Source organism: Harpegnathos saltator, unplaced genomic scaffold (assembly GCF_003227715.2).
Source record: "Harpegnathos saltator strain DR-91 unplaced genomic scaffold, Hsal_v8.6 scaffold204, whole genome shotgun sequence".
In the NCBI taxonomy this organism is placed as follows: domain Eukaryota; kingdom Metazoa; phylum Arthropoda; class Insecta; order Hymenoptera; family Formicidae; genus Harpegnathos; species Harpegnathos saltator.
Window position 1 is genome coordinate 301,719 of NW_020229989.1, and position 21,409 is coordinate 323,127.

A 21,409-nucleotide genomic window follows, 5' to 3' on the forward strand; every position below is an offset into this window, starting at 1 on the left:
CTCGGGGTAGGGTGGGTGGTAACGTTCAAATCTCAAATGAGAACCCACATTTTTCATTGCAGAATTAGATTTTACGTGAAGTTTTTATGGAAACAATTTTTTTCATTTTTTTCACTCACCTAAAACAAGCACCCCGAAGGGAACAGAAAGCTACTACGTCCTCGTCGTTGTTCCTGGGTAACGCTAAAAGTAGTTTCTCGGAAAAATTCAACGCTATCTATCACGAATGAAAAAAATTGTTTCCATAAAAACTTCACGTAAAATCTAATTCTGCAATGAAAAATGTGGGTTCTCATTTGAGATTTGAACGTTACCACCCACCCTACCCCGAGGGGATGGGGGAATAATTGTTATTATGTTTTTTAAAAATATTTTTAAAAGTATTGAACAGGTATTTTTTTATTTTTAAATCCAGTGATCATTTCTGAAGAATTGCAGAAAATCTAATTTTTGCGATTACAGCGCCATCTATCACGAATCAAAAAAAAGTTTCGGACGAAACTTACGTATTTTGTGGCGTAGAATCCGAATCTGCAATAAAAAATGGGGGTTCCCATTTAAGATTTCAAAGTTGTCCCCCACCCCACCCCCCGGGAGTGGGGTGGGAGGTCGAGTTTGATATCATTGGATGTCCCCCTTCGAGACGAACAAATTTCATTACCCACTTTTTTTTATCCGACATGTAGTTTTCCAGATATTACGATTTGTCAGGTTAAATGGGACACCCTGTATAATAGGAGAACTCTTGTTTTTGAATTATTTCCACAAATTCCTTTGTGGAGAATGTTCAAACCGTATTGAAACCAAATGTACGATTTGTTCGACAGAATTTCACGCGATAAATAATTTTACTCACTGGAGCTTGTTCATCCTTTGCTTTCGGCATTCTGTTGATTTCATCTTTCTCTTTATCTTTGCGATCCCTGTTAATAACAGTGAATGATATATAGTTGTGCACAAACTGGTTTAGCACACAGAAGAAGCAATAAACTAAAGCGCAATCGGCTTTAAATCGGTTAGGGAAAGTTTCTATCGAGAACAACCTGACACGTTACACGTTACTTTTTTCTATAATTTCCACTAAAAATATCAAAGTCATTATGTGTAAACCTTTTGGACGAAACTATATAGTTTTTTTGACATTAATAGTTTCTCGTTGCATTTTGCAATATAAAAAAATATTAAGATAATCATCATAAAAAGAAAATATTTTCAATCATCTTTTTGCCGATACCTTTCTAGGGCACGAGCATCTTTTTCGCTAGGCTTCTGAAGTGCTTTGGCAGCTGCTGGTCCAGAACGCGAAGCTGGTGATGCTTTGGATTCATTTTGCGGTTCTATTCTCCAAATACACATATCACATTAACAACGTGTTTAACAAGTTGATGAAACCAAGACTCGGATAAATCACGTGAATTATTCAGTTTGTAATTGAAATATTCGAGTCTCGGGTAATTTGAACGTGATTAATAAGTGATCTGTTCGATTGATGTACAAATGTGACAAATGTACAAATACATTGCAAAATTACTAGCATTGTTACATGTATGTTACATACATCTATATATCGAACCGTACTGACTAATCTCATCAGACACTGAACAGATTCAAATGATACAAGATTCGATTTCAAAATTCATATTGTCTTTAAATTGTTTGAAATTTCCGAACATTAGAAACCGGATATCTAAGTAAAATTGAGTTTACCAGGACGCGCAGAAGTGAGTTGAGATCGTGATGCCGATCTTTCGATTCGAGCATCCTTGTCTTCCTCTGACCTCCAAGCCGGTCGATCCCTCTCCTTATCTTTGTCTTCACGTCCTTCCTGTATAATCAGAAATTGTTACGCATTGATTTAAGCTTTTTTTTTTAAGCTTTTTTCCAAGACGCGACAATTAAGTAGCCAGTTTGACACTCACTCCATTGCGTCGGCCCCAAGTGCCATCTCTGCTGGAGCGCTCTTTGTTATCTCTGAAAGCAGGATTCATGATCAATTTATGGATCAATTATCAAATTTTTACGTGAATATCTCATCGAAGCGATACGACGAGATTGGATAAAATACACAAGTTTAGAACATTGAGCGACAAATAAAGAATCGGAAGACTTGCTATTGATAAAGAATATTATATAAACACGCATATTTCATACATATGTCGACGTCCATAAATAAGTTGTTATTCTCCAATTATATAATAAGTAGGATATATAAAGAATATATCTACATATCTCAGACCTGCGGAATTCCAGATAGATTTCATTTCAAAATATTTACTTATAGATAGACTTATAGATAGATTTGTAACATGTCTGGCCTCCAGTAAACATAGAGAACCAAATTGTGCAAGTATGCATCGTTCATACATACGTTTCCTCTCGGGATCTTGACTCCGCGTAAGACTTGGCGAGACGTTCCTCGATTTCTCGTTCTCTGGCGGTCGTATCTACAGGTTTCGCCGCGCCGAAGATGTTGGTCGCGGGCGCAGAAGTCGAAGTTGGCTTATCGGAGCTTGGTGCTGACCCTGATTTCGCTGACTTCGATTCTGTCGAACTCTGTGTTGCCTGCTCCTCCGCCATTACGATCGGCTCCATTGGTTTCGTGCGTGGCTGAAGTTGCAATTTTGGTCTCGTTCGCGGCTCGGCTGTATGACGAAACAGATTATACATACCACTGATAGTACTCAATCATACATCTTTGGTATGTACAACGAGTAGATGGATTGAAATGCTGTAAACGTTCCAGAACAATGCAAATAATGAATTTCGTATAAAAAAAATATCTATGAGATAAAATAAAATATTGTGTGCTGAAAATATAAGCACTAATGTTGTTACTTGTACAAAGTAACACTTACGTTTTGCATCTGAGCTTGATCGATCTTGTCGACGATCGCGATCCCACTCGGAATCTCCGTAATTACGACGAGAGCCGAAACTGCTGCCTCCGTCTCTGTCTCTGCTGTCACGGTCGCCAAAGCGATTCCAGTCCCTGTCTCTGTCTCTGTCATCGTCCCTGAAGCCACCTCGATCCCTAAATGCTGATCCTCGATCACTACTATCTCTCTCACGCCATGCGCCAGGCTTGTTATCATAGTCATATCCTGTTTGACAATGAGTTTTTATTGTGAAAGTGATTCTCAAAGGAATTTTTAAAACGCTTCAATACTTTCACGACTCTCTTTGGTATTCAGCAATAAATAATTGGTACTAGAAATAAAACCAATAACTGTATCGCAGATGTTGGATGTAAATTTAAATAAATGATCTGCAGGATAATTTTTAACGCAAATTGAAACTCGTGTTGAAGCTGGAAAGAGCGCGCATACTTTCTCTATCGTCTCGTCGATCTCTGTTATCGTATCGGCTGCGATAACTGTCTCCGTCGAGTAACTCCTCGCGTGGACCGCTTCTCCAATCACCAGATGTACGTTCCGGATCATCGTAATTATCCCTACGATTGTCCCTGCCCATCCGACCACCACGACGTTCGTCGTTACTGCTGTTGGATACCTCAATTCTTACTCGTCTTGTTTTAATCGTCTACAAGATAAATACATATCACATAAGTATCTCAAGAAGTTCCAATCTTCTGGATAGACTAATGGATATCATTTCCTCACTGTGTTCGTCATAGACAACGCGTCGATTAAACTCGGCCGGTCCTCAAATTCAACGTAACCATAGCCCCTACTTTTACTTGCATCTTTAGGCAAACGCATACCAGAAATCTGAGAAAATATAATGCATAAATCCGCAACTTTTATAACTTGCAACAAAAAGTGTGTAAATTGTTCGATTTAATTATCACATCAATTTTAGAATATAGTTGATTGTACAGGATGCTTAGAAATCTCAAAAGATTATGAAAACTGACCTTCATTTCTGAGAAAAATTCTACAAGATCAGATTCATCGATATCATATGGTAGATTGCTGATGTAAGCCACAAAAGGTCCATTTGTAGGAATATTCTCTTCATCAATTCCAGGACCTCGCGCAGCCCTAGGAGCTGTTGGTAAAATAACTGGGTCCTTGTTACTCCTAGATGAGAATCCTTCTACAAAATTCAAAAATTTGATATTTTATATTTCATTTGTAAAATAATAAAATAATCATTCACAAGTTCAATATCAAGGATAATCCCTACAAATTGCTATATTTTATTCTTAATACACTTTATTCTTAATATATATAGACACATCTAAGAATCTGTGAAAGATTTCATGAATTTGGGTCATGCAAACATGATCAATCGTTCGTCGGTAATATCACAAATCAAAATGACAGCAAATTCCTCTGACTCACCATGATCATCCTCCACATCATCTGCCCAGCTGGTTGATTTTAGCGCTACATTGGGACTGCTCTTTCCATCAGCCAAAAAGGACATAAGATCAAGGGTTACTCCCTTCTTCTTCTTACCCTTTTTACCTGCAAAATAAGAAAGGGGATTTTGTGGGATTTTGCTCCCCGCATGCTCAATGAGCTCTATAACACGACAAAATGAGCCTTTTAGGGGAGACAGATAAATGCTTGGTCGGATTGTTATCTTCGTCCAGGAACACCTTCAACAACTGAAATGAGATATCAAAGACAGCAATCCAACTAACATCTGTTTGTTTCCTTGAAGGTTCACTTCGGGACATTTGTACAACTCATTGGATGGAATGCCTCGCACAGCTTGACGCAATCATGAAAGCATGGTGAGCACGTCGCGTGCGCTTTGGTTAGGTCGACCGTGTCTCGCGAGAACGTCAACGATGCTCCCGGTGTCGCGCTCGCAGCGAAAAAAAATCGTGCATCGACGGATTCGTCGTCGCGCCGGGCGAATGCGTACCTGCGGACATGGTGAATATGAACGAGGATTCACAGGAATGCAAACCAGATCGTGCCTACGTGAGCCACACGACCGACCTCAGTCCGTAAGGCACGAATTATGTCTTCGTCAGATGTGTGTGTGCATGCATGAAACACATTTGATGCGTGAACTAACCGCCGTCGCGCCACCAAATCATGCCGTGAGAATTAACGTGCGGAGCAAACTTAAGCCGAAGGACCAATCAAGATATTCCTCTTGAGTAAGATTTAATTTAGAAGATCGAAATAGCGGTGAGTAACCGCGAGCGGAACTAGAATTTGAACCGTTTGAATTTCGCTTACGGTTATGGCTCATTAACCGGTTCGCAACTCGGGTGAAACTTTGTAATTCTGTACTTTTATAACGATGTCTCGATTGCACCGCGATTTCCAGAAATCGTAATCGAGAGACCTTATGCCACACAAATAACGTTACGATTGAAGATAGCAGGTATATAAAAAAAACCAGTAATGTAGAATTTTCATATCAATACATTTCAAAAAATTCCTCCTATAACGTAATATTACAGTTTTATTAATCGATAATAATAGAAAGACAAATGTATCAAATTACATTAGAGAACATTATTCTGGAATACAGGATGTCTAAGAATAATTTTATGAATAATCTGTACTCAGACAACTGATCATAAATGTTTTTAGACAAATGTCTTAGACATTCCAAAAACATTTGAAACAAGTAGGATATCTTTCAGGAGTTTCTAAATGTTTTAAATATTTATGCTGTGTGGGTAAATCTGATCATAAATGATGAAATAGAATTTGAGTATTATATATTAACATTTTCGGCATATTTTAAATATTTAGCAGGATAAGACTAGTTTCAGAGTAATGTACTTGAATGTAGTTTATGTTTGTATCACAAGTTTTTATTATTGGAGTCGAATAACAAGATCTGTACCAACATACTCAGGCAAATCAAGACTATATTGCATTTCTAACTTTTTAGGCATAAATCGTCCTCCCAGATAATGAAATCTTCCTTCAAATTTGGAGGCACACAACTTTGGTGCTGTCAAAGATATCAACATTTGCGGTTTTATACCACCTTCCTGCGGTGGACCATTCTCAACATCCCAGCCTGAAGGTATGTCTATACTACAAATAGGTACAGTTGTGCTCTTTAACAAATTAATTATGTGAACAAATGGCTCTCTCACTGGTGGCTTGAAACTGAATCCAAGGAGAGCGTCTACTATGATTGTATATTCTTGTAAAATTGTGACGTCTCTTGCTTCCTCTATACATTGATTCTCTAATACGGGAATGTCATTCTCGACACATTGATGCAGCAGTCTTTCGTAAAGTACATTGCTTGGCCTTTTCGGATAATAAATCTGCGGCGAATACCCGAAATGCTTCAGGTGTCTCGCACAGACGAGACCGTCGCCACCGTTGTTTCCTGGTCCGCAACACACCAGTACTTTGTTCGAGTTCTCCGACAGCGAGTACGATTTCGCAATCGCGATGGCGCAGCTCTGACCAGCTAATTCCATTAGCTGGTCCACGCTAAATCGATATCTCTCAAACAGATCTTTATCGACATTGATTGCTTCAGACTGATTCAGATATTTCACCATCCTGCCGTGTTTCCTCTTGATCGACGAATCAAACGATCTGTCATTCGTCAGGGAAATTTTCAGCTGCTCAACGTTCAGCAATCTGTGAATACACGGTGCGAATCGTAGCATTTACTAGCGAATCACTTCAGATTTGCTTGATCTCACGTGTCCTATATATACCTGCTCACATGTGCAAGTCAGTCTTTTTTAGAGTATAAAAAATAAAAATATGTCAAAACCATCGACAAAGAAACAAGAGAGGAAACATCTCATCCTCTTTATGTTTCCTTTAGGTTCATATCAAACTATATGATGAAGATTGGAAATTATAAAGTGGAAATAGAAATCGACCAATCAGTACGAAGCGAGCTAAAGCTTATTCAACTTCCAATATACGACGATCCAGTGGGAGACTTTATTTTCTAGATGTTTTAGCTGGCGCCATTATACAAATAGCTTGATTTTTTTATATCAATTTATATATGTGCATGCGTATGTGATATTTTTTTATTTTACTTCACACTACGAACATAGATGATACTTGTCCAAAGTTGTCTTGGAAAATTCTTTATATTTTAATCTACTTTACTACGATACGTTGTCGACTATACATTTCACTACGAAATTCACGAATCTTGCCAGCAGAAATCCACACGTCGCTAGTCCTCGCAATACTATCTATCTGACAAGTCGTCGCTGCTTGCCATTGTTGTGCTTTTTAGGTTGCCATAACGATAGATTATCACCAACGTATTATCCGTGAAACTTCATGACACAACTTCAGATGTTTATTTCGCGTGTTATTGCAGCATCGCCATGGCGGATAAAGTCCGTAAAATTTCGAATTGAATAAAGGAACATGAGTCCATTCGGTGGACGTGAATTAGTCATAATAAGCAAGAAATAGACGGACACTGTACCTGTTTAGATATTTATGAGCTCGAATTAGAGGTGGTCCGTACGAATTCGATTACTTGATCGGAAAACTTTAATTCGCCGAATTTGCAAGTGAGGCAAAAGAAACGGGCGGGTATATTTGATATTTGATGTTTAGCGATACGTTATTTAGGCTGTGCGAATTCGACGAAAACCGCTGGCAGTTGAATGGCATAAAAAAAAATGGAGGAAAAGAACAAGGCGAACATTATCTAGCGAGAAATATTTATAAACGCCCGTACATTTTGCACGGGCACTCGACATATGGTTTTCGAAACTTTTGCCGTGGGCATGCGTGATACGCCTCGAGAGAAAGAGAAATGAGGGAGAACGTTAAATTTATAAAAAAATGTCAGTCTCCGTGCAGCCTCGGACATGGACAGCTCCAAACGATTGGCAGAGACAGGTTCGTTGGTCAGGTTTTCCTGTACGATCAAGCAATGCACGAAAACTACGTGAGACACGAAACCTTGGGTGATGGGTGTTAGAATTTCTGTCGCGTAAAAATTCGAGTTACTTCGAGTGTAAAATTGACGTGTGTCGTAATAATAATTAATCTCCACGTTTTCGAGATTTTCAGGAACTCTCAATCTCGAGCGAGTCCACTCGAAATGATTCATCACGCGTATAGAATGATATTCTGATGTATCTTGCGAGCTGATTACCACTCGAGTCTGGTGTGAACCGGTCGTCACTTTCGCTCGCTGTCAAATTTTACACTTCGTCAATTTTGACACCTGATTGTTACCGAAAAACGCGTTTTCGAGGAGGCAGATCTCGATAACGCGTGATCGCGACGATTCGTCAAGATTCAATGTTCACTTGTCGTTTCTATTTATCGAGCTGATAAATGATCAGCATGATAATGACCATAGATTTAGAATGGGCGGTCGGGATAAATCGGACTTCCCTGAAAATCCTCGGTCTTTGGCCCGACGATAAGCTGACTCGCCGACAGAGTCTCGTCGCAGATGCGCGAGCCTTCTCAATTTTCCTTCTGATGATGCTCACGGCGATCTTGCCCCAGATGTTCGCCATGTTCCATGTGTGGGGCGACATAATGGCGTTCACCGACAACCTGCAGCTTTCCGTGCCCTTCTCGGTGACCGTCATGAAATTCTTCATCATGTGGATCCGCAAAGAAGGTAAATTCAGAGAGCCAGCCGAATGTTGTTTTCTCGAGTGACCAGTCGAAGATAACAAGCATAAACAACTCGAGGATTCATTCGTATGTGACAAGCAAAGTTCTTTCGAGAATTTCAAGCTGATCTCATGAAGATTCTTTCGAACAATGCTGGATTCGGTTTCCAGGCTGGAAACAGGGTAATGATGATATAACTTTTCCCTCGAACGCTCAAACCAATTTTCTCTTGACGATAAATCCACTGATAGCTCCAATTCGGAGGCCCAATCCAGCATCTCTCCACACTGCGATAGAGATCAGATGTCAGATGATTAATATGGAAATATCAAATTGCCCGAACAATGATCAATTTCGTGCAATCGTTAACACTTGCCTCTATCGACGACTGATGACTCAGCCATTTCCCAGAAGCGTCGACTTGATAACCGTAAAAACACATCTCGTTCTCTCCGAAGAGCTCAAGCCGCTCGTGAACATGATCGTGAACGATTGGTTCAAGACAAAAACAGCGCTGGAACGGGCCACCATGATCAAGCAGGCGAGGATCGCCCGCACGATCGTCATGCTTGGCGGGATTATGATGACTCTGGCGAGTATCATTCTCATCATACCACCATGCTTCGGCTATTCGATGAGGTACGTGACGAATATCACGGACTTGGGCAAGCCGTTGCTGCTGCAATCGTATTTCTTTCGCGAAATAGAGAGTCCGTTCTTCGAGGTCGCGTTCATCGGTCAAGCCTTATCGATTTCCTTGGCGGCGATCTCTTACACGGGCATCGACAATTTCCTAGGCCTAGTTGTGTTTCACATATGCGCCCAACTCGACCTCCTCAAGTACCGTTTGCTCAACTTGCACAACTTCCGAGACTTCAACGCTAGCTTGTCCTACAACGTTAAGGATCACCTACGTCTGATCAGGTTGTGCTGAACTTTCCCGGTTACCTATGGCTGTGTCTTTGTCAGATGTGTGATAGTGGTTTAGAAAGCTGCAGCAACATTGCTGCAATGTTGCTGCAACTTTTGTGCTGTATGGGTGTAATCATATAGTTTGCCGTGGTAATTTCAATGAAAATGAAACGTACGTAGAGATCGGGAATAATTTCATTGACAATAAATAAAGATTTCGCCAAGATATGCCGAGTTACATGCTCCGGAAATTTTCTTGGAATGAAATCTCGCTTGAAACGAGTGAAAGTTCACCGAAATCTGACGTACAATATGCAATGTATATCTTGTACTCGTAGGTCCGTCGATGCCATCGACAACACATTCAATCTGATGCTCTTGGCACTGTTACTGTTTTTCGGCATATTATTCTGTATGCAAGGATTTCTGATAATTAGCGTAAGTTGCCGAGGTAGGAGGAAAACTAGACTGTTGCAGCAAGGTAACATGTCGCGATTTCTCGTCGCAACAACGACAATGTAAAAAGACCTCAGACGCGCGACAGTTCTGCCGATTCTCCGCATGCGTGATTGTAATATATGTATTGCGATATGTACCTCAAAAATCGGGCAATAACAAACGAAATCGTCGAGATTAAAAATGCTCGGATATCCGAAACTATACCCGCGATGGCGAATGACAATTAGTGGTTCGAATCGCGCAAGTAGAGACGCAAGTATTTGCAATTTCGAGCGTACTCAAATTCAGGTGGTCATTTGCGTGATTGAAAAACTTATTCGGGGTCGAATCAGGACTCCGAGAACAATATCCAACGCAGCTATTCCGCAAGTATTTTCGGATAACCATGCATACACCCGCTGAGATTGCGCAGAAAATGACCCGTGTATATATTCAACCTGTCTAGATCATCGACGGTAACGGCGGGGACGTTAGCATTATGCGAATATGTTGGCTCGTTTCGATACTTATTAATACGTTCGCTCACATGTGCCTGTACTGCATAGTCGGCGAGATCCTCATAGCCAAAGTGAGTACTCGTTGTTAAATGTTGCGAAGTGATCGCTACCCATATAGCATAAACGTTGGAGCAACATTGCTGCAACGTTGCGGCAATGTTGCTGCAACTTTCTATGCTGTATGGGTAATGCTGCGGAATCGCGGGTCCCAACTCTTCCAGCTGATCCGTTAGAAAATACGAACAATTACAATAAATCGTGCCTTCTCTCTTTCTCTGTCTTTCTTGACGTTTCTCTTGAATGAGGAAAAAAAAGAAGAAATGTTACACACGAAATTCGACATACATATATACGATTCGTAATATAATGACATCTACGCAGTGTGATGGGGTGTATTATGCAACGTATGGTTTGGCCTGGTACACACTGAAGCCGAACCAAGCCAGAGACATGATGCTGATGATGATACGAGCTGAGAAGCCTCTGTATATTACCGCCGGCAGGATATTCCCCATGACAATGTCGTTGTTTTGTAGCGTAAGGCATTCGCAATGTAATATAATAGAACTCTGTCTGTCCGGGACTTTTTGACCTTTTTTTCTCATCATTCTTTCTCACATTCACATACATCCGTGTATTTTGTTTTCAGTTGATAAAGACATCGGCTGGATATATATCCGTATTGCTTACTAATCGTTAATGCCCCGAAATTGAGTGAAAATTCGTGTAAGAGTTTTATAAAACATACATCGCAAACGGGGAACAATGAATTGTTTAAACGTATTATACGTAATAATTATACCTATATGCATTTTACGTTGAATGGTGATCTACAGTGCAATTGTTTTGAATAAAGAACAAATGTGTATGTGTGTATATGTATGGTGAGAAAATAATTAATAATAATCTAAAATATATATATATAAAATAATCTTTCTACAATTTCTAATAAATCTCCTGTATGTTATTATCTTGAGATAATGTTTCGTCAAGATCGAGTAATTTTTACAAATAAGAATGAACAACTATTTATTTTAATTCAAACAAGTGACCTACTCTCTATTGGTGCTTACAAAGTTAATAGATGATTTTCTATATGTTTTCTTCCTATTTCTACACACGCTTCACATCTTTGTATCATAGAGTTCTTTTAAAAATTCCCGGCAAAAGGAAGAGACCCAATAACAGGAAGTAGAGAGCTTCAATTCAATTCAATTCAATAGATGGCTCTGGGCGTGTACCGCTCCAACGCCACTCTCAAGTAGAGAGCTTCATAGGAAGAGAGTGGCTGCGTTCAGCAGAACAAAGTGATCAGTGAGCGCTTAGTGATTCTCGCTCCTGATTGGTAAATACTTCTGGGTCTATGAAAAATCTAAAAGAATGCTCCAATCACAGACAATAATCACTAAGCGCTCACTGATCATTTTGTTCTACTGAACGCAGCCAGTGGCAAACTGATCTCATGACCAGGTCTCTGCCGATTCGATGGAGGCACACAGTCTTCTTAACCAATCAGAATATCGATATAGCAAGACGATAGTTGATTTTACAGTGAGTTTTTAAAGCAGTCTGACGTATATCTGTCAATCATTAGAGGAGGTTACGACGAGTCGCACAAAATATTCACCTACGAATTAATAACAGCAATAAGAATCAGATATTCGTAAGTAATAAGTATTAATTGTGAAAGAATATTTGTCGCTTCGATTTACATAGAATAAGAATCGTAATATATATTATTTATATAATTTTGTGTCTTGTGCATAATATAAAATGCTTAGACTGTTTTTAAAACTCACTGTAAAACCAACCTGTCGTCTTGCTATATCGATATTCTGATTGGTCAAGAAGACATTGGCTGCATTCAGCAGATTCAACAGTTGGATAACATTACTAGATTTTCCACTGAATCTCGCTCCTAATTGGTAAATACTTCTGGGTCTATGAAGAATCTAAAAGAATGCTTCAATCACAGACAATAATCACTAAGTGCTCTCTGATCACTTTGTTCTACTGAACGCGGCCTTTGTGTCTCCATCGAATCAGCAGAGACCTGGTCACGTGATCAGTTTGCCACTCTCTTCTTATGAGGCTCTCTAAGGCCCCTTGCACAATGCCAGTTAACAAGCAATAAGAATAAAAATAGACCAATCACAATCGACTATTACAAGAATAATCTATTGTGATTGGTGTATTTTTATTCTTATTGCCTGTTGCCTGGCATTGTGCAAAGGGCTTAACAGGTGGTCTGTTCTTTGTAGCTGTACTATACCGCGATTCTGTAACTCGTTATTGGAGTTAACGACACTTTCGTTATCGTTGCGCAGCTTTTGTATACCGTAGAAAAGCTGCGCAACAATAACGAAACTGTCGTTAACTCCAATAACGAGTTACAGAATCGCGGTACTGCTGAACTGATGCAATAAGCTAGAGTGAGAAAACCTATATATTTGTCTCACTTTAACTTATTGCACCAGTTCAACAGTGCAGCTACAAAGAACAGACCAAGGAAGTGCAGATAATTCGAAGAAAAGTTTTGTTTCGAAATCTGTTTCAGAAACTTTGATTTTAGTTATAAAGCTGGTAAATTTTAAACTTATACCCATTTCTATCAATTGTGGTTAACTTAACCGGTTATCTGGTTATTCCATCGAAATTGACCAATCGCATTTGTCAATTCTGATTAATAACAGATGTGATTGGTTAATTCCGTTGTAATAACTAGCCGGTTAAGTTAGTAGAAACAGACATTAGATATGTTCGGCAATTGATCAATTGATCACGCTTTGACGTTCACAGCCATGTATACTATTTTTGTTTGCAAACTTAATTTTAATTATTAATTTTGTAATATTAAATAGAGAAAGGAATACAATTTTTTTACTTATTGATAATTGATCAGATGATCAATTACGGAACGTTAGTTAGTTAAGGCCTACCAACCTTGTAACTAAAACCAAAGTTCCGAAACCGATTTCGGAACAGACCTACCTAAGGAACGTGAGAAAAAAAGAAATTATTTCCTCGCGAAAAGTTCCATGAGATGTCGTCAGCGCGTATGATTTATTTATAAAATCGCTGAACGGTCCTATGACCGCCGTGTCGCACTTTGAACTGATTCGAGTACCGTACGCTCGCGAGAGAACTCAGATTGCCGGCAGAGTTTCCACTTCGCTTTGCATCCTCGCGAAAGAGTACGTAGAGGTAAAAGCACTATTAATAGCACTCAACACTGAATAAAGTCACCGCGAGTAATCTGCAACGCAAAGTCCAACGTAACAACGTCCGCCGACAACGAAGGAACATAAATTGTGATCGTCGCTGAAGATACGTTCGGTAAATTCTCCCTTTGATCGGCATTCGTCGATGATTGATAGCTATATCAAAATACCATTCTACGATTCTACGTTGTTTTAACAAGAGATAATTGTCGGTTCGTGCGAAGTCGATGGGTCGTGAGTCATAACGGTGCATTCTTCGCTGAATATCGTGACGAGAATTTATTCTTGCGCGTCGTATCGGAGTAACTCTAGAATTTGACCGGTTGACAGTTGATACGTAGAGACACGTAAAGATTATTACGATATCTACAAATATTTCGATAACTGATAAATTGGCCGGTTAAATCATCGCGACTTTTTTTCTTAAATTGCGTGTACGTTTGTATATACGTTACGATGACACTACATTACGTTATAATAGTTTCAGAATCGCGTGTCATTCTCGATTCTATTATTACAGATCTCCACGTACTCGCAAGAGAAAAAAAGGAGTGGTGTAACTTTTCCATTGAGAGGCGGTGTTTTTGTGCTCGTATTCGGCATTACTGTCATTTTGTTGGACTCTCTTATCATACTAGGTATTGGATTGGATAATTACATTGGAATACAGATGTAAAAAATTACTTTGTTGAATTAGTAGTTTTTGACCTTGTTTCTGTTTATCCTGTTTAATCAAGTTTCAGTCCATGATCCTTAATATCTAATACCTAGTTTGATATGTATGTTTTGCAAACTTTTCTATTAAAAACTCATATAAAAGTTTGCATATAAGTAGAAAGTATTATACATGAGAATGGAATAAAATGGGACAAAAGTTATATAACAAAAATAAATTTAATGAATATCTAATTTGTAAAGTATTAAAAAATATGATTACATGACTACTTGTATTTTATTATTTTTAGATATTTCTATACCAAGACGTAATAAGAAGATACAAAGATGAGTTTGCAGTGGACACTGATTGCTGGTTTCCTTTATACAGAAATTATAATAGTTCTTATGCTAGTATTACCAGTAGCTTCTCCAACAAGATGGCAGAGGCTCTTCAAGTCTAGGTTCTTGCAAAGCTTAAGCAGTCGGGCTTCCTTTTATTTTGTAATCTTGCTTGGTGTTTTGGTACTCTTCCTGTTGGATGCTATACGAGAGATGAGAAAATATTCTGCGAGTTTGAATCATTCTGATCATCATCATCAGTTGAATCTTGAGATGCAAGGTAAATTATTTAGTATTAACCTTTTCTGTTGTATATGTAGTGGTATGCTATTGTCAATTGCAATAATCATGTCTGCTAATATCTACCTTGATGTGTTACAGAAAACATGCGATTATTCCGTGCACAGAGAAATTTCTATATTTCTGGTTTTGCATTGTTTCTCAGTTTGGTGATACGTCGTCTTGTCCTTTTGATATCTATTCAGGCTAGCTTACTTGCACAAAATGAAGCAGCCATGCGACAAGCTCAATCTGCGACCACCACAGCTCGAAGTTTATTATCCCAGAGGACGATTGGGGAAAGTGCACAGAATGACTCTAATGAAGCACATGACAAAGCTGTTTCAGAATTGAAGAACCAGATTAAGGAGTTGCAAGCTAAGAATCTTGAGCTTGAAAATGATTTAATTAAAGAAAGGAAGGATAAAGAAGCAATGAAGTCGCAGGCGGACTCACTCGCGAAAGAATACGACCGTTTGAACAATGAGCATGCGAAAATCGCGCAATCGAGCGGCGATAAAAAGAGCGATTGAATATTTTTTCTTGGTTCATTTTTTGATTTTAATTGTTTTGCCCATAAATCCTAATTAAGGTTTCATTATGTTATATTGAGTTTGGTGTTCCATAATTTTAATACATACTTCGAGAGGTATCATTAAAATAATTTTTACTAAAGAGAGGGAGGGTTGTATATAAGTACTATTATTGCTAATATTAAAAAACCATGCTTTTGAAATTCAGTACACATCTTATACATAAGAAGTTTGCATTATTATTTTTCTTTCTGTAATATTGTTATATTTAAGTGAACTTTATATTTTTAAGGAAAAGGAACATTTTGAGTACTTAGTACAGTTTCATAAGCATATTTGAAAGACAGGTGGTACAAATCTTGATGACAGTGAAATATGTCATTCATAACTGTTTTATATTACAAGAGAATTTTGTTGGATTTTCATTATTACCGATTATTACGCATTCGATAAGGATATTTATAATGTACGATCAAAATTATTTATTTTCCACGCGTCTTAGATAACGCATATACTTCCAAGTCTACATTTGGATTATTCTCATTTTGTGTTTGTGCACCGTTGAGAAGAAAAAGCTAATGTTCATTGCTTCAATTTTCAATTTAGAAGTATTGAGATTTATAGAAACAAAAACAACATGTGTTAGCTACATTAATGAATCAACATCTTAATGATTAAAGAACGAGACTTCTGATTGAGCTCAGGGAATTTTTCGATTTTGGAACGCTAAATTCTAGAACTTCTATAAGCGAAAAACATCGAAGAAATGAACATTGGTTCTATTTTTCTCTCTCTCTCTCTCTCTCTCTCTCTTACAGATTCGTCAAAAATATTGCGAAATTATATTATAGGATGTATGTGTACTTTCTATAATGCTGTGCTATATTGTAGGCCTTTGCTCAGGTTAAGCATCCCAGGTTATGCTGTATATACTTGGAATTATAAATAGAAATGTACTGAGAACCACAAAAGAACGAATTATTCAGAAAAACTCAACATACACGTTTTCCTCTATAATTAATAATGGCTGCGTTCAGTAGAACAAAATGATCAGTGAGCGCTTAGTGATTATTGTCTGTGATTGGAGCATTCTTTTAGATTCTTCATAGACCCAGAAGTATTTACCAATCAGGAGCGAGAATCACTAAGCGCTCACTGATCACTTTGTTCTGCTGAACGCAGCCATTCTCTCGCTTAGCTCCGGACAATTTTCGCGTCCGTGAGTAGAATAGAAAAGAAGGAACTTTGGTGTATTTGATGGTATTTATTTTTCAAATGTAACGATAATTATTTTATTATAAATCGCAATATATATTAAACCATTTTTTTTACATTTTTCTTATAAATTTTTTCTTGCATCATACTACTTCTCATCAGTAATTCTGTTGAGAATAAAATATCCATTTTCAACTCTTTACACCTTACTTTTTAATTTATTATTATCGACTAAATGTCCTTTGAAGAATCCATTGAATGTGTGACATATTACGAACGTGCTTCGATTGCATGTGTGTAATGCACATTCCAGACACAATTTGAGAACTCTTCTACTAAATTCGAACACGCAAGTGTTTCCTTGGGATGGCTCTGGAAACACTTCAGAACTTTATTGCTGTTCTCTAGGCATGGTTGTACTGTACCTTGAGTGCCGGTAATATTTTGTCCTATAATAATATTTATTTATATTTCCCTCTATAGCAATATATTTTGTATTTCAATTTGTATAAATTTGGTAGATAAAAGTGTTAATTTCTATATATATGTAGTATTGTGATTTATATCCTTTTCTGCTTCATCTTGGAATTATACTTAATAAATATATATATATATGTATAAACAATTTCAGTTAGATTAAATAATCATTAAATCATATAATATAAATCTGTAAATTATATGTGGAATTAATTTTATCTATATCTCTAATGTATCTTAGCTAGCAATGTTGAGAAAAATATGATCTTAACATTGATAAAATTATATTTGTTATATATAATATTAACTCTTGTTGATATGTATTATATATAAAGATACATAAATAATGAGAACTCTATGTAGAAGATATTAAACTATTAAATTGTATTGAAACTCACCAGCTTTAGTAGAAACTTCAGCCGTGGCTTTTTGGTATTCTTCTGCAAAGATGCGGTTGATCTTTTGATAAGAATCATCTATATTCCGTAAGCGCTTACGCCAATATTGTTCTTGCTGTTTTAACTCTTGTTCCTTCTGTTGATGTACTTGATGAGCTGACATTGTTAATTCAGGATAATAGTACACTTGGTGTCCAGACGTCGCGTTCGCAGGTAGAACTGTCGCTGCAGAAGATGTTATATGTTGAGCCGGCGTTGTAGGTTCTGCGTTCACAGGAGGTTCGTTAGCTTTCGCTTTCTCTCCCTGAGCGATACGTTGTACAAGCGAGTTGGACACCTTAATCACGCCGATTTCTTCTTCATTTGTGATGGTTAATTTGCGAGCACTTTGGCCAGAGCCCATCTTCAGGGGGTCCTAATAAAATCGTGATAACCTCATAATTTCAAATGTTTTCAGATGCTTACGCTTTGATCACTATAAAAATCTTTCTACATAATGTTGATAATGATATGTAATAATATATAACTCGCGATATATTGCTTACCCGTTAAATTTGGTAAAAATATCTTCGATGGCTGTTTTTATAAATCAGTCCTACGAAAGCAAAGTTACGTGAACATTTCGAAGCCCATGACTCTACTCACTCACTGATCTCTATATGCAATGTGCCAAGTGGCTATATTTTAATATTCACTGCCTATACTGGAAGTATATAGTATATATAAAGTCAGCGGCACACGGTGCTTATTTTCACTGCTGGATTTCTTGCTGGATGAAAATACTGCGTTCTGATTGGTATATTTCCGAAGATGGATGGAAATGCACCAATCAGAATGCAGTATTTTCATCCAGCAAGCAATCCAGCACGAAAACAAGCACCGTGTGTCGCTGGCTTAAGAAGAGAGAGAGAGAGAGAGAGAGAGAGAGGTTTCTCAAGCACGAGGTTAGCTCTTTATTTTATTAGGTTAGTTTCTGTACCATTTTGAATGAGGTAGAGCGTATATAAAATTTGTTCTTAATTAAATCAACAAAATGGAGTATATTACAGTTCATAATGCGGAGGAAGAAAAAGCGATAATGTACGTACTTATTCACATATCTATGTATAATAGAATCAAAGTGATTTTTTAAATAAAAAATTTATTTTGTTTGCAGCTTATGTTGTGAATGTGGAACACCAATTGAGCCAAATCCTGCCAACATGTGTGTAGGATGTTTACGTACTCATGTTGACATTACAGAGGGTATCCCAAAACAAGCAACTTTACATTTCTGTAAAGGCTGCGAAAGGTACGTTATTTTTGAAAATAATCAAGAACTAACATTTGTGTTACAAAATGATAGGTTAATTGAATTGATGTTATCTTTACATAATAGATATCTTCAACCACCTGTTGAATGGATTCATGCTCCATTGGAATCAAAAGAACTCATGTCAATATGTCTGAAAAAGTTAAAGGGACTAAACCGTGTAAAGTTGGTAGATGCCAGTTTTGTATGGACAGAGCCACATTCCAAAAGATTAAAAGTAAATTTTGCACAGTAATTTATTTAAAATTACATGAAAAAATTGTATTTGAGCAGTTAATAATTTGTAAGATTTTTATTGATATTCACTCAAGATAATTGTTAATATAATGTATAGATATTTAATAATATTTATGAAAGAATATATATATATACTGTTAAAACATGTTTTTATATTTTAATTGTTAACTAGCAATATAATATAATTGTATTATATCTAACAATTAGGTAAAGCTGACTGTCCATGGGGAAGCAATTGGAGGTGTGGTTTTACAGCAAGTATTTGTGGTAGAATATATTGTGAATCATCAAATGTGCGATGACTGCCACCGTGCAGAGGCTAAAGATTATTGGCGTGCATCTGTAAGCTCTTGTACTTTGATACTAGAGAGAAAATTTGAAGAATATATAATTTAAAGAAATTTCAAATATACTAAGTTTATCAATCTCCACAGGTGCAAGTTCGGCAAAAGGCTATAAACAAGAAAACTTTTTTCTACTTAGAACAACTCATATTAAAACATAAAGCACATGAGCAAACACTTGGTATAAAGCCCATTCATGGTAAATATTGTATTATCAGTAGATAGTAGATACTATAGATTATATATTAAATAAATAATATTAAAATTTCACTTCTTTCATGTAATATTAATAGAGGGTCTAGATTTTTTCTATGCAAATGAAGCCACAGCTAGAAAAATGGTTGATTTTCTACAAACAGTCATACCATGCCGTTACCAGCACTCAAAAAAATTGATATCACATGATATTCATAGTAACATATACAATTACAAATTTACATATAGGCAAGTATTTGTTATTATATAAATAAATATACACTGACGACCTCAATTCATGTTTTTATTACATCAAACAGCGTTGAAATCGTTCCTGTCTCCAAGGATAGTGTAGTCTGCCTGCCACGAAAATTAACTCAACAGTTAGGTGGAATCACTCCCATTTGTTTGGTATATAAAATTACAAATTCTGTGCATCTTATAGACGTTTCATCGGGACAAAGTAAGTCACGATACTCTAATTTCGATATTAATAGCAGAATTAATTTGACCGATCTTATATATTTTCGAATTATTACTTCCCTGATCTAGTTGCTGAAGTTAGTGCAACTGTCTACTGGAGACATAGTTTCAAGAGTATATGCAATCCGAAACAATTAACGGAATACATCGTGATGGATATTGAGCTGATAAAACACGAAGACAAAAAGATTTTTCCAGGACAAGGATCCATCTCTAATAAAGTAAATTTTTGTTCTATACATCTGTTGAGGATATTTCAATTACATGTATATATACAAATAATGATTTTAGCACGTCATAGCGGATGTATGGCTGGTGAAAGCATCGGAATTAGGAATAAACGATAACTCAACTCACGCACGTACACATTTAGGGCATGTACTTAAACCCGGCGATTCAGTCCTTGGGTAAGTTTATGTAAAATAGTATCTTAGAACATGATTGGAAATACTTTACATTGATACAGTGTAACAAATATTTCACAGAGATATATGTGATTAATCTATTATTTTTTGCACTTATCTGCTATAGATACACCTTGAAAGATAGCAATATTAACGATGCTAACTTCGACAAGCTGAATGGAGATACAATACCTGATATCATTTTGGTGAAGAAATTTTACGGTTACGATAAAGCTGCTCGTCGCAGAGCAAGAGTTTGGAAGTTGAAACATATTGCCGACGAAGTAGTTAGCATGAGTACCGAAAATAAGTAAGAAATGACAAGAAATTTTACGACAAATATTGCGTATTATAACATATCATACAAAATATAACAATTATATTTTTTCACAGCGAATATAATGAATTTCTGGATGAATTGGAAGAAGATCCGGAACTGAGGCAGAACATCAACATATTTAGAGACCCGAGGAAACAGATTCCTGTTGATACTAACGAGATAGACCCGAGCATTCCACAAATTACACTCGAGGAAATGCTCGACGATCTTGTACTTGAGGATGTTGAAATGTCCGAAGTTTAATAAATATATATATCTTATAAAATAATTTGTTGTATTCTCTAAGAAATACAAATTGTTCGAAAAAATATCTTAAAGGCATGATCTTTTAAAACGTATTTTAACAAGTGTACGACTTATTATACTTATCTATCTGTTTATCTATCTGTTCATTCAATTATCTGATAACTATTATTAAGTTTTCTTCTAACAGTGATAAATCTAGTTTGATTGTATGACAATTCGTTATTAATATAAATGATAAGAGAGAAACCAATCGTCTATACTTGAGCAATAGTCTCTTCCTCTCTTTTTTTACTATGTAAGAATAGACTATGCAGTTGGAGAATATTACTATGATTTTTGTCTACT

At 37.0% G+C, this 21,409-nt stretch overlaps 6 protein-coding genes across 12 annotated transcripts; 3 read left to right on the plus strand and 3 right to left on the minus strand.

Moving 5' to 3' along the window:
• Window positions 1-772: 772 nt before the first annotated feature.
• LOC112588380 (eukaryotic translation initiation factor 4B-like) lies at window positions 773-4,947 on the minus strand. The gene is made up of 11 exons (XM_025298097.1): window positions 4,837-4,947; window positions 4,305-4,430; window positions 3,875-4,056; window positions 3,621-3,728; window positions 3,327-3,540; window positions 2,856-3,101; window positions 2,369-2,642; window positions 1,920-1,971; window positions 1,708-1,825; window positions 1,235-1,337; window positions 773-923 (listed from the first exon to the last, which is right to left on the minus strand). Exons 1-11 carry the CDS (start codon window positions 4,844-4,846, stop codon window positions 788-790), a joined length of 1,569 nt encoding a protein of 522 aa, XP_025153882.1. The 5' UTR covers window positions 4,847-4,947; the 3' UTR covers window positions 773-787.
• Window positions 4,948-5,380: 433 nt separating this feature from the next.
• Window positions 5,381-6,681, minus strand: Naxe (NAD(P)HX epimerase). Its single transcript, XM_011145082.3, has one exon. It carries the CDS (start codon window positions 6,566-6,568, stop codon window positions 5,750-5,752), a length of 819 nt encoding a protein of 272 aa, XP_011143384.1. The 5' UTR covers window positions 6,569-6,681; the 3' UTR covers window positions 5,381-5,749.
• Window positions 6,682-7,705: 1,024 nt separating this feature from the next.
• On the plus strand, window positions 7,706-11,267 carry LOC105185517 (odorant receptor 43a-like). Of its 2 annotated transcripts, none has more exons than XM_011145083.3 (7): window positions 7,706-7,781; window positions 8,251-8,520; window positions 8,975-9,440; window positions 9,767-9,866; window positions 10,333-10,455; window positions 10,766-10,937; window positions 11,034-11,267. In XM_011145083.3, the coding sequence occupies exons 1-7, from the start codon at window positions 7,751-7,753 to the stop codon at window positions 11,075-11,077; spliced, it is 1,206 nt and encodes a 401-aa protein (XP_011143385.2). In that variant the 5' UTR covers window positions 7,706-7,750; the 3' UTR covers window positions 11,078-11,267. The 2 variants fall into 2 exon arrangements, with proteins under 2 accessions (XP_011143385.2, XP_011143386.2); XM_011145084.3 differs by having other exon boundaries at window positions 10,766-10,921.
• A 2,126-nt stretch (window positions 11,268-13,393) lies between these two features.
• On the plus strand, window positions 13,394-16,409 carry LOC105185519 (B-cell receptor-associated protein 31). 6 transcript variants are annotated; one of them, XM_025298099.1, is made up of 4 exons: window positions 13,402-13,720; window positions 14,126-14,243; window positions 14,571-14,881; window positions 14,983-16,409. In XM_025298099.1, the coding sequence occupies exons 3-4, from the start codon at window positions 14,608-14,610 to the stop codon at window positions 15,411-15,413; spliced, it is 705 nt and encodes a 234-aa protein (XP_025153884.1). In that variant the 5' UTR covers window positions 13,402-13,720; window positions 14,126-14,243; window positions 14,571-14,607; the 3' UTR covers window positions 15,414-16,409. The 6 variants fall into 6 exon arrangements, with proteins under 6 accessions (XP_011143389.1, XP_011143390.1, XP_025153884.1 ...); XM_025298100.1 differs by having other exon boundaries at window positions 13,402-13,578; XM_011145087.3 differs by lacking the exon at window positions 14,126-14,243 and having other exon boundaries at window positions 13,394-13,588.
• A 331-nt stretch (window positions 16,410-16,740) lies between these two features.
• On the minus strand, window positions 16,741-18,238 carry Chchd3 (Coiled-coil-helix-coiled-coil-helix domain containing 3). Its single transcript, XM_011145090.3, has 3 exons — window positions 18,049-18,238; window positions 17,504-17,918; window positions 16,741-17,077 (listed from the first exon to the last, which is right to left on the minus strand). Exons 2-3 carry the CDS (start codon window positions 17,904-17,906, stop codon window positions 16,899-16,901), a joined length of 582 nt encoding a protein of 193 aa, XP_011143392.1. The 5' UTR covers window positions 17,907-17,918; window positions 18,049-18,238; the 3' UTR covers window positions 16,741-16,898.
• Window positions 18,239-18,422: 184 nt separating this feature from the next.
• Nmd3 (60S ribosomal export protein NMD3) lies at window positions 18,423-21,128 on the plus strand. Its single transcript, XM_011145091.3, has 11 exons — window positions 18,423-18,583; window positions 18,660-18,794; window positions 18,882-19,032; window positions 19,260-19,394; window positions 19,487-19,595; window positions 19,690-19,840; window positions 19,912-20,054; window positions 20,144-20,295; window positions 20,366-20,481; window positions 20,606-20,788; window positions 20,872-21,128. Exons 1-11 carry the CDS (start codon window positions 18,537-18,539, stop codon window positions 21,059-21,061), a joined length of 1,512 nt encoding a protein of 503 aa, XP_011143393.1. The 5' UTR covers window positions 18,423-18,536; the 3' UTR covers window positions 21,062-21,128.
• Window positions 21,129-21,409: the final 281 nt, after the last annotated feature.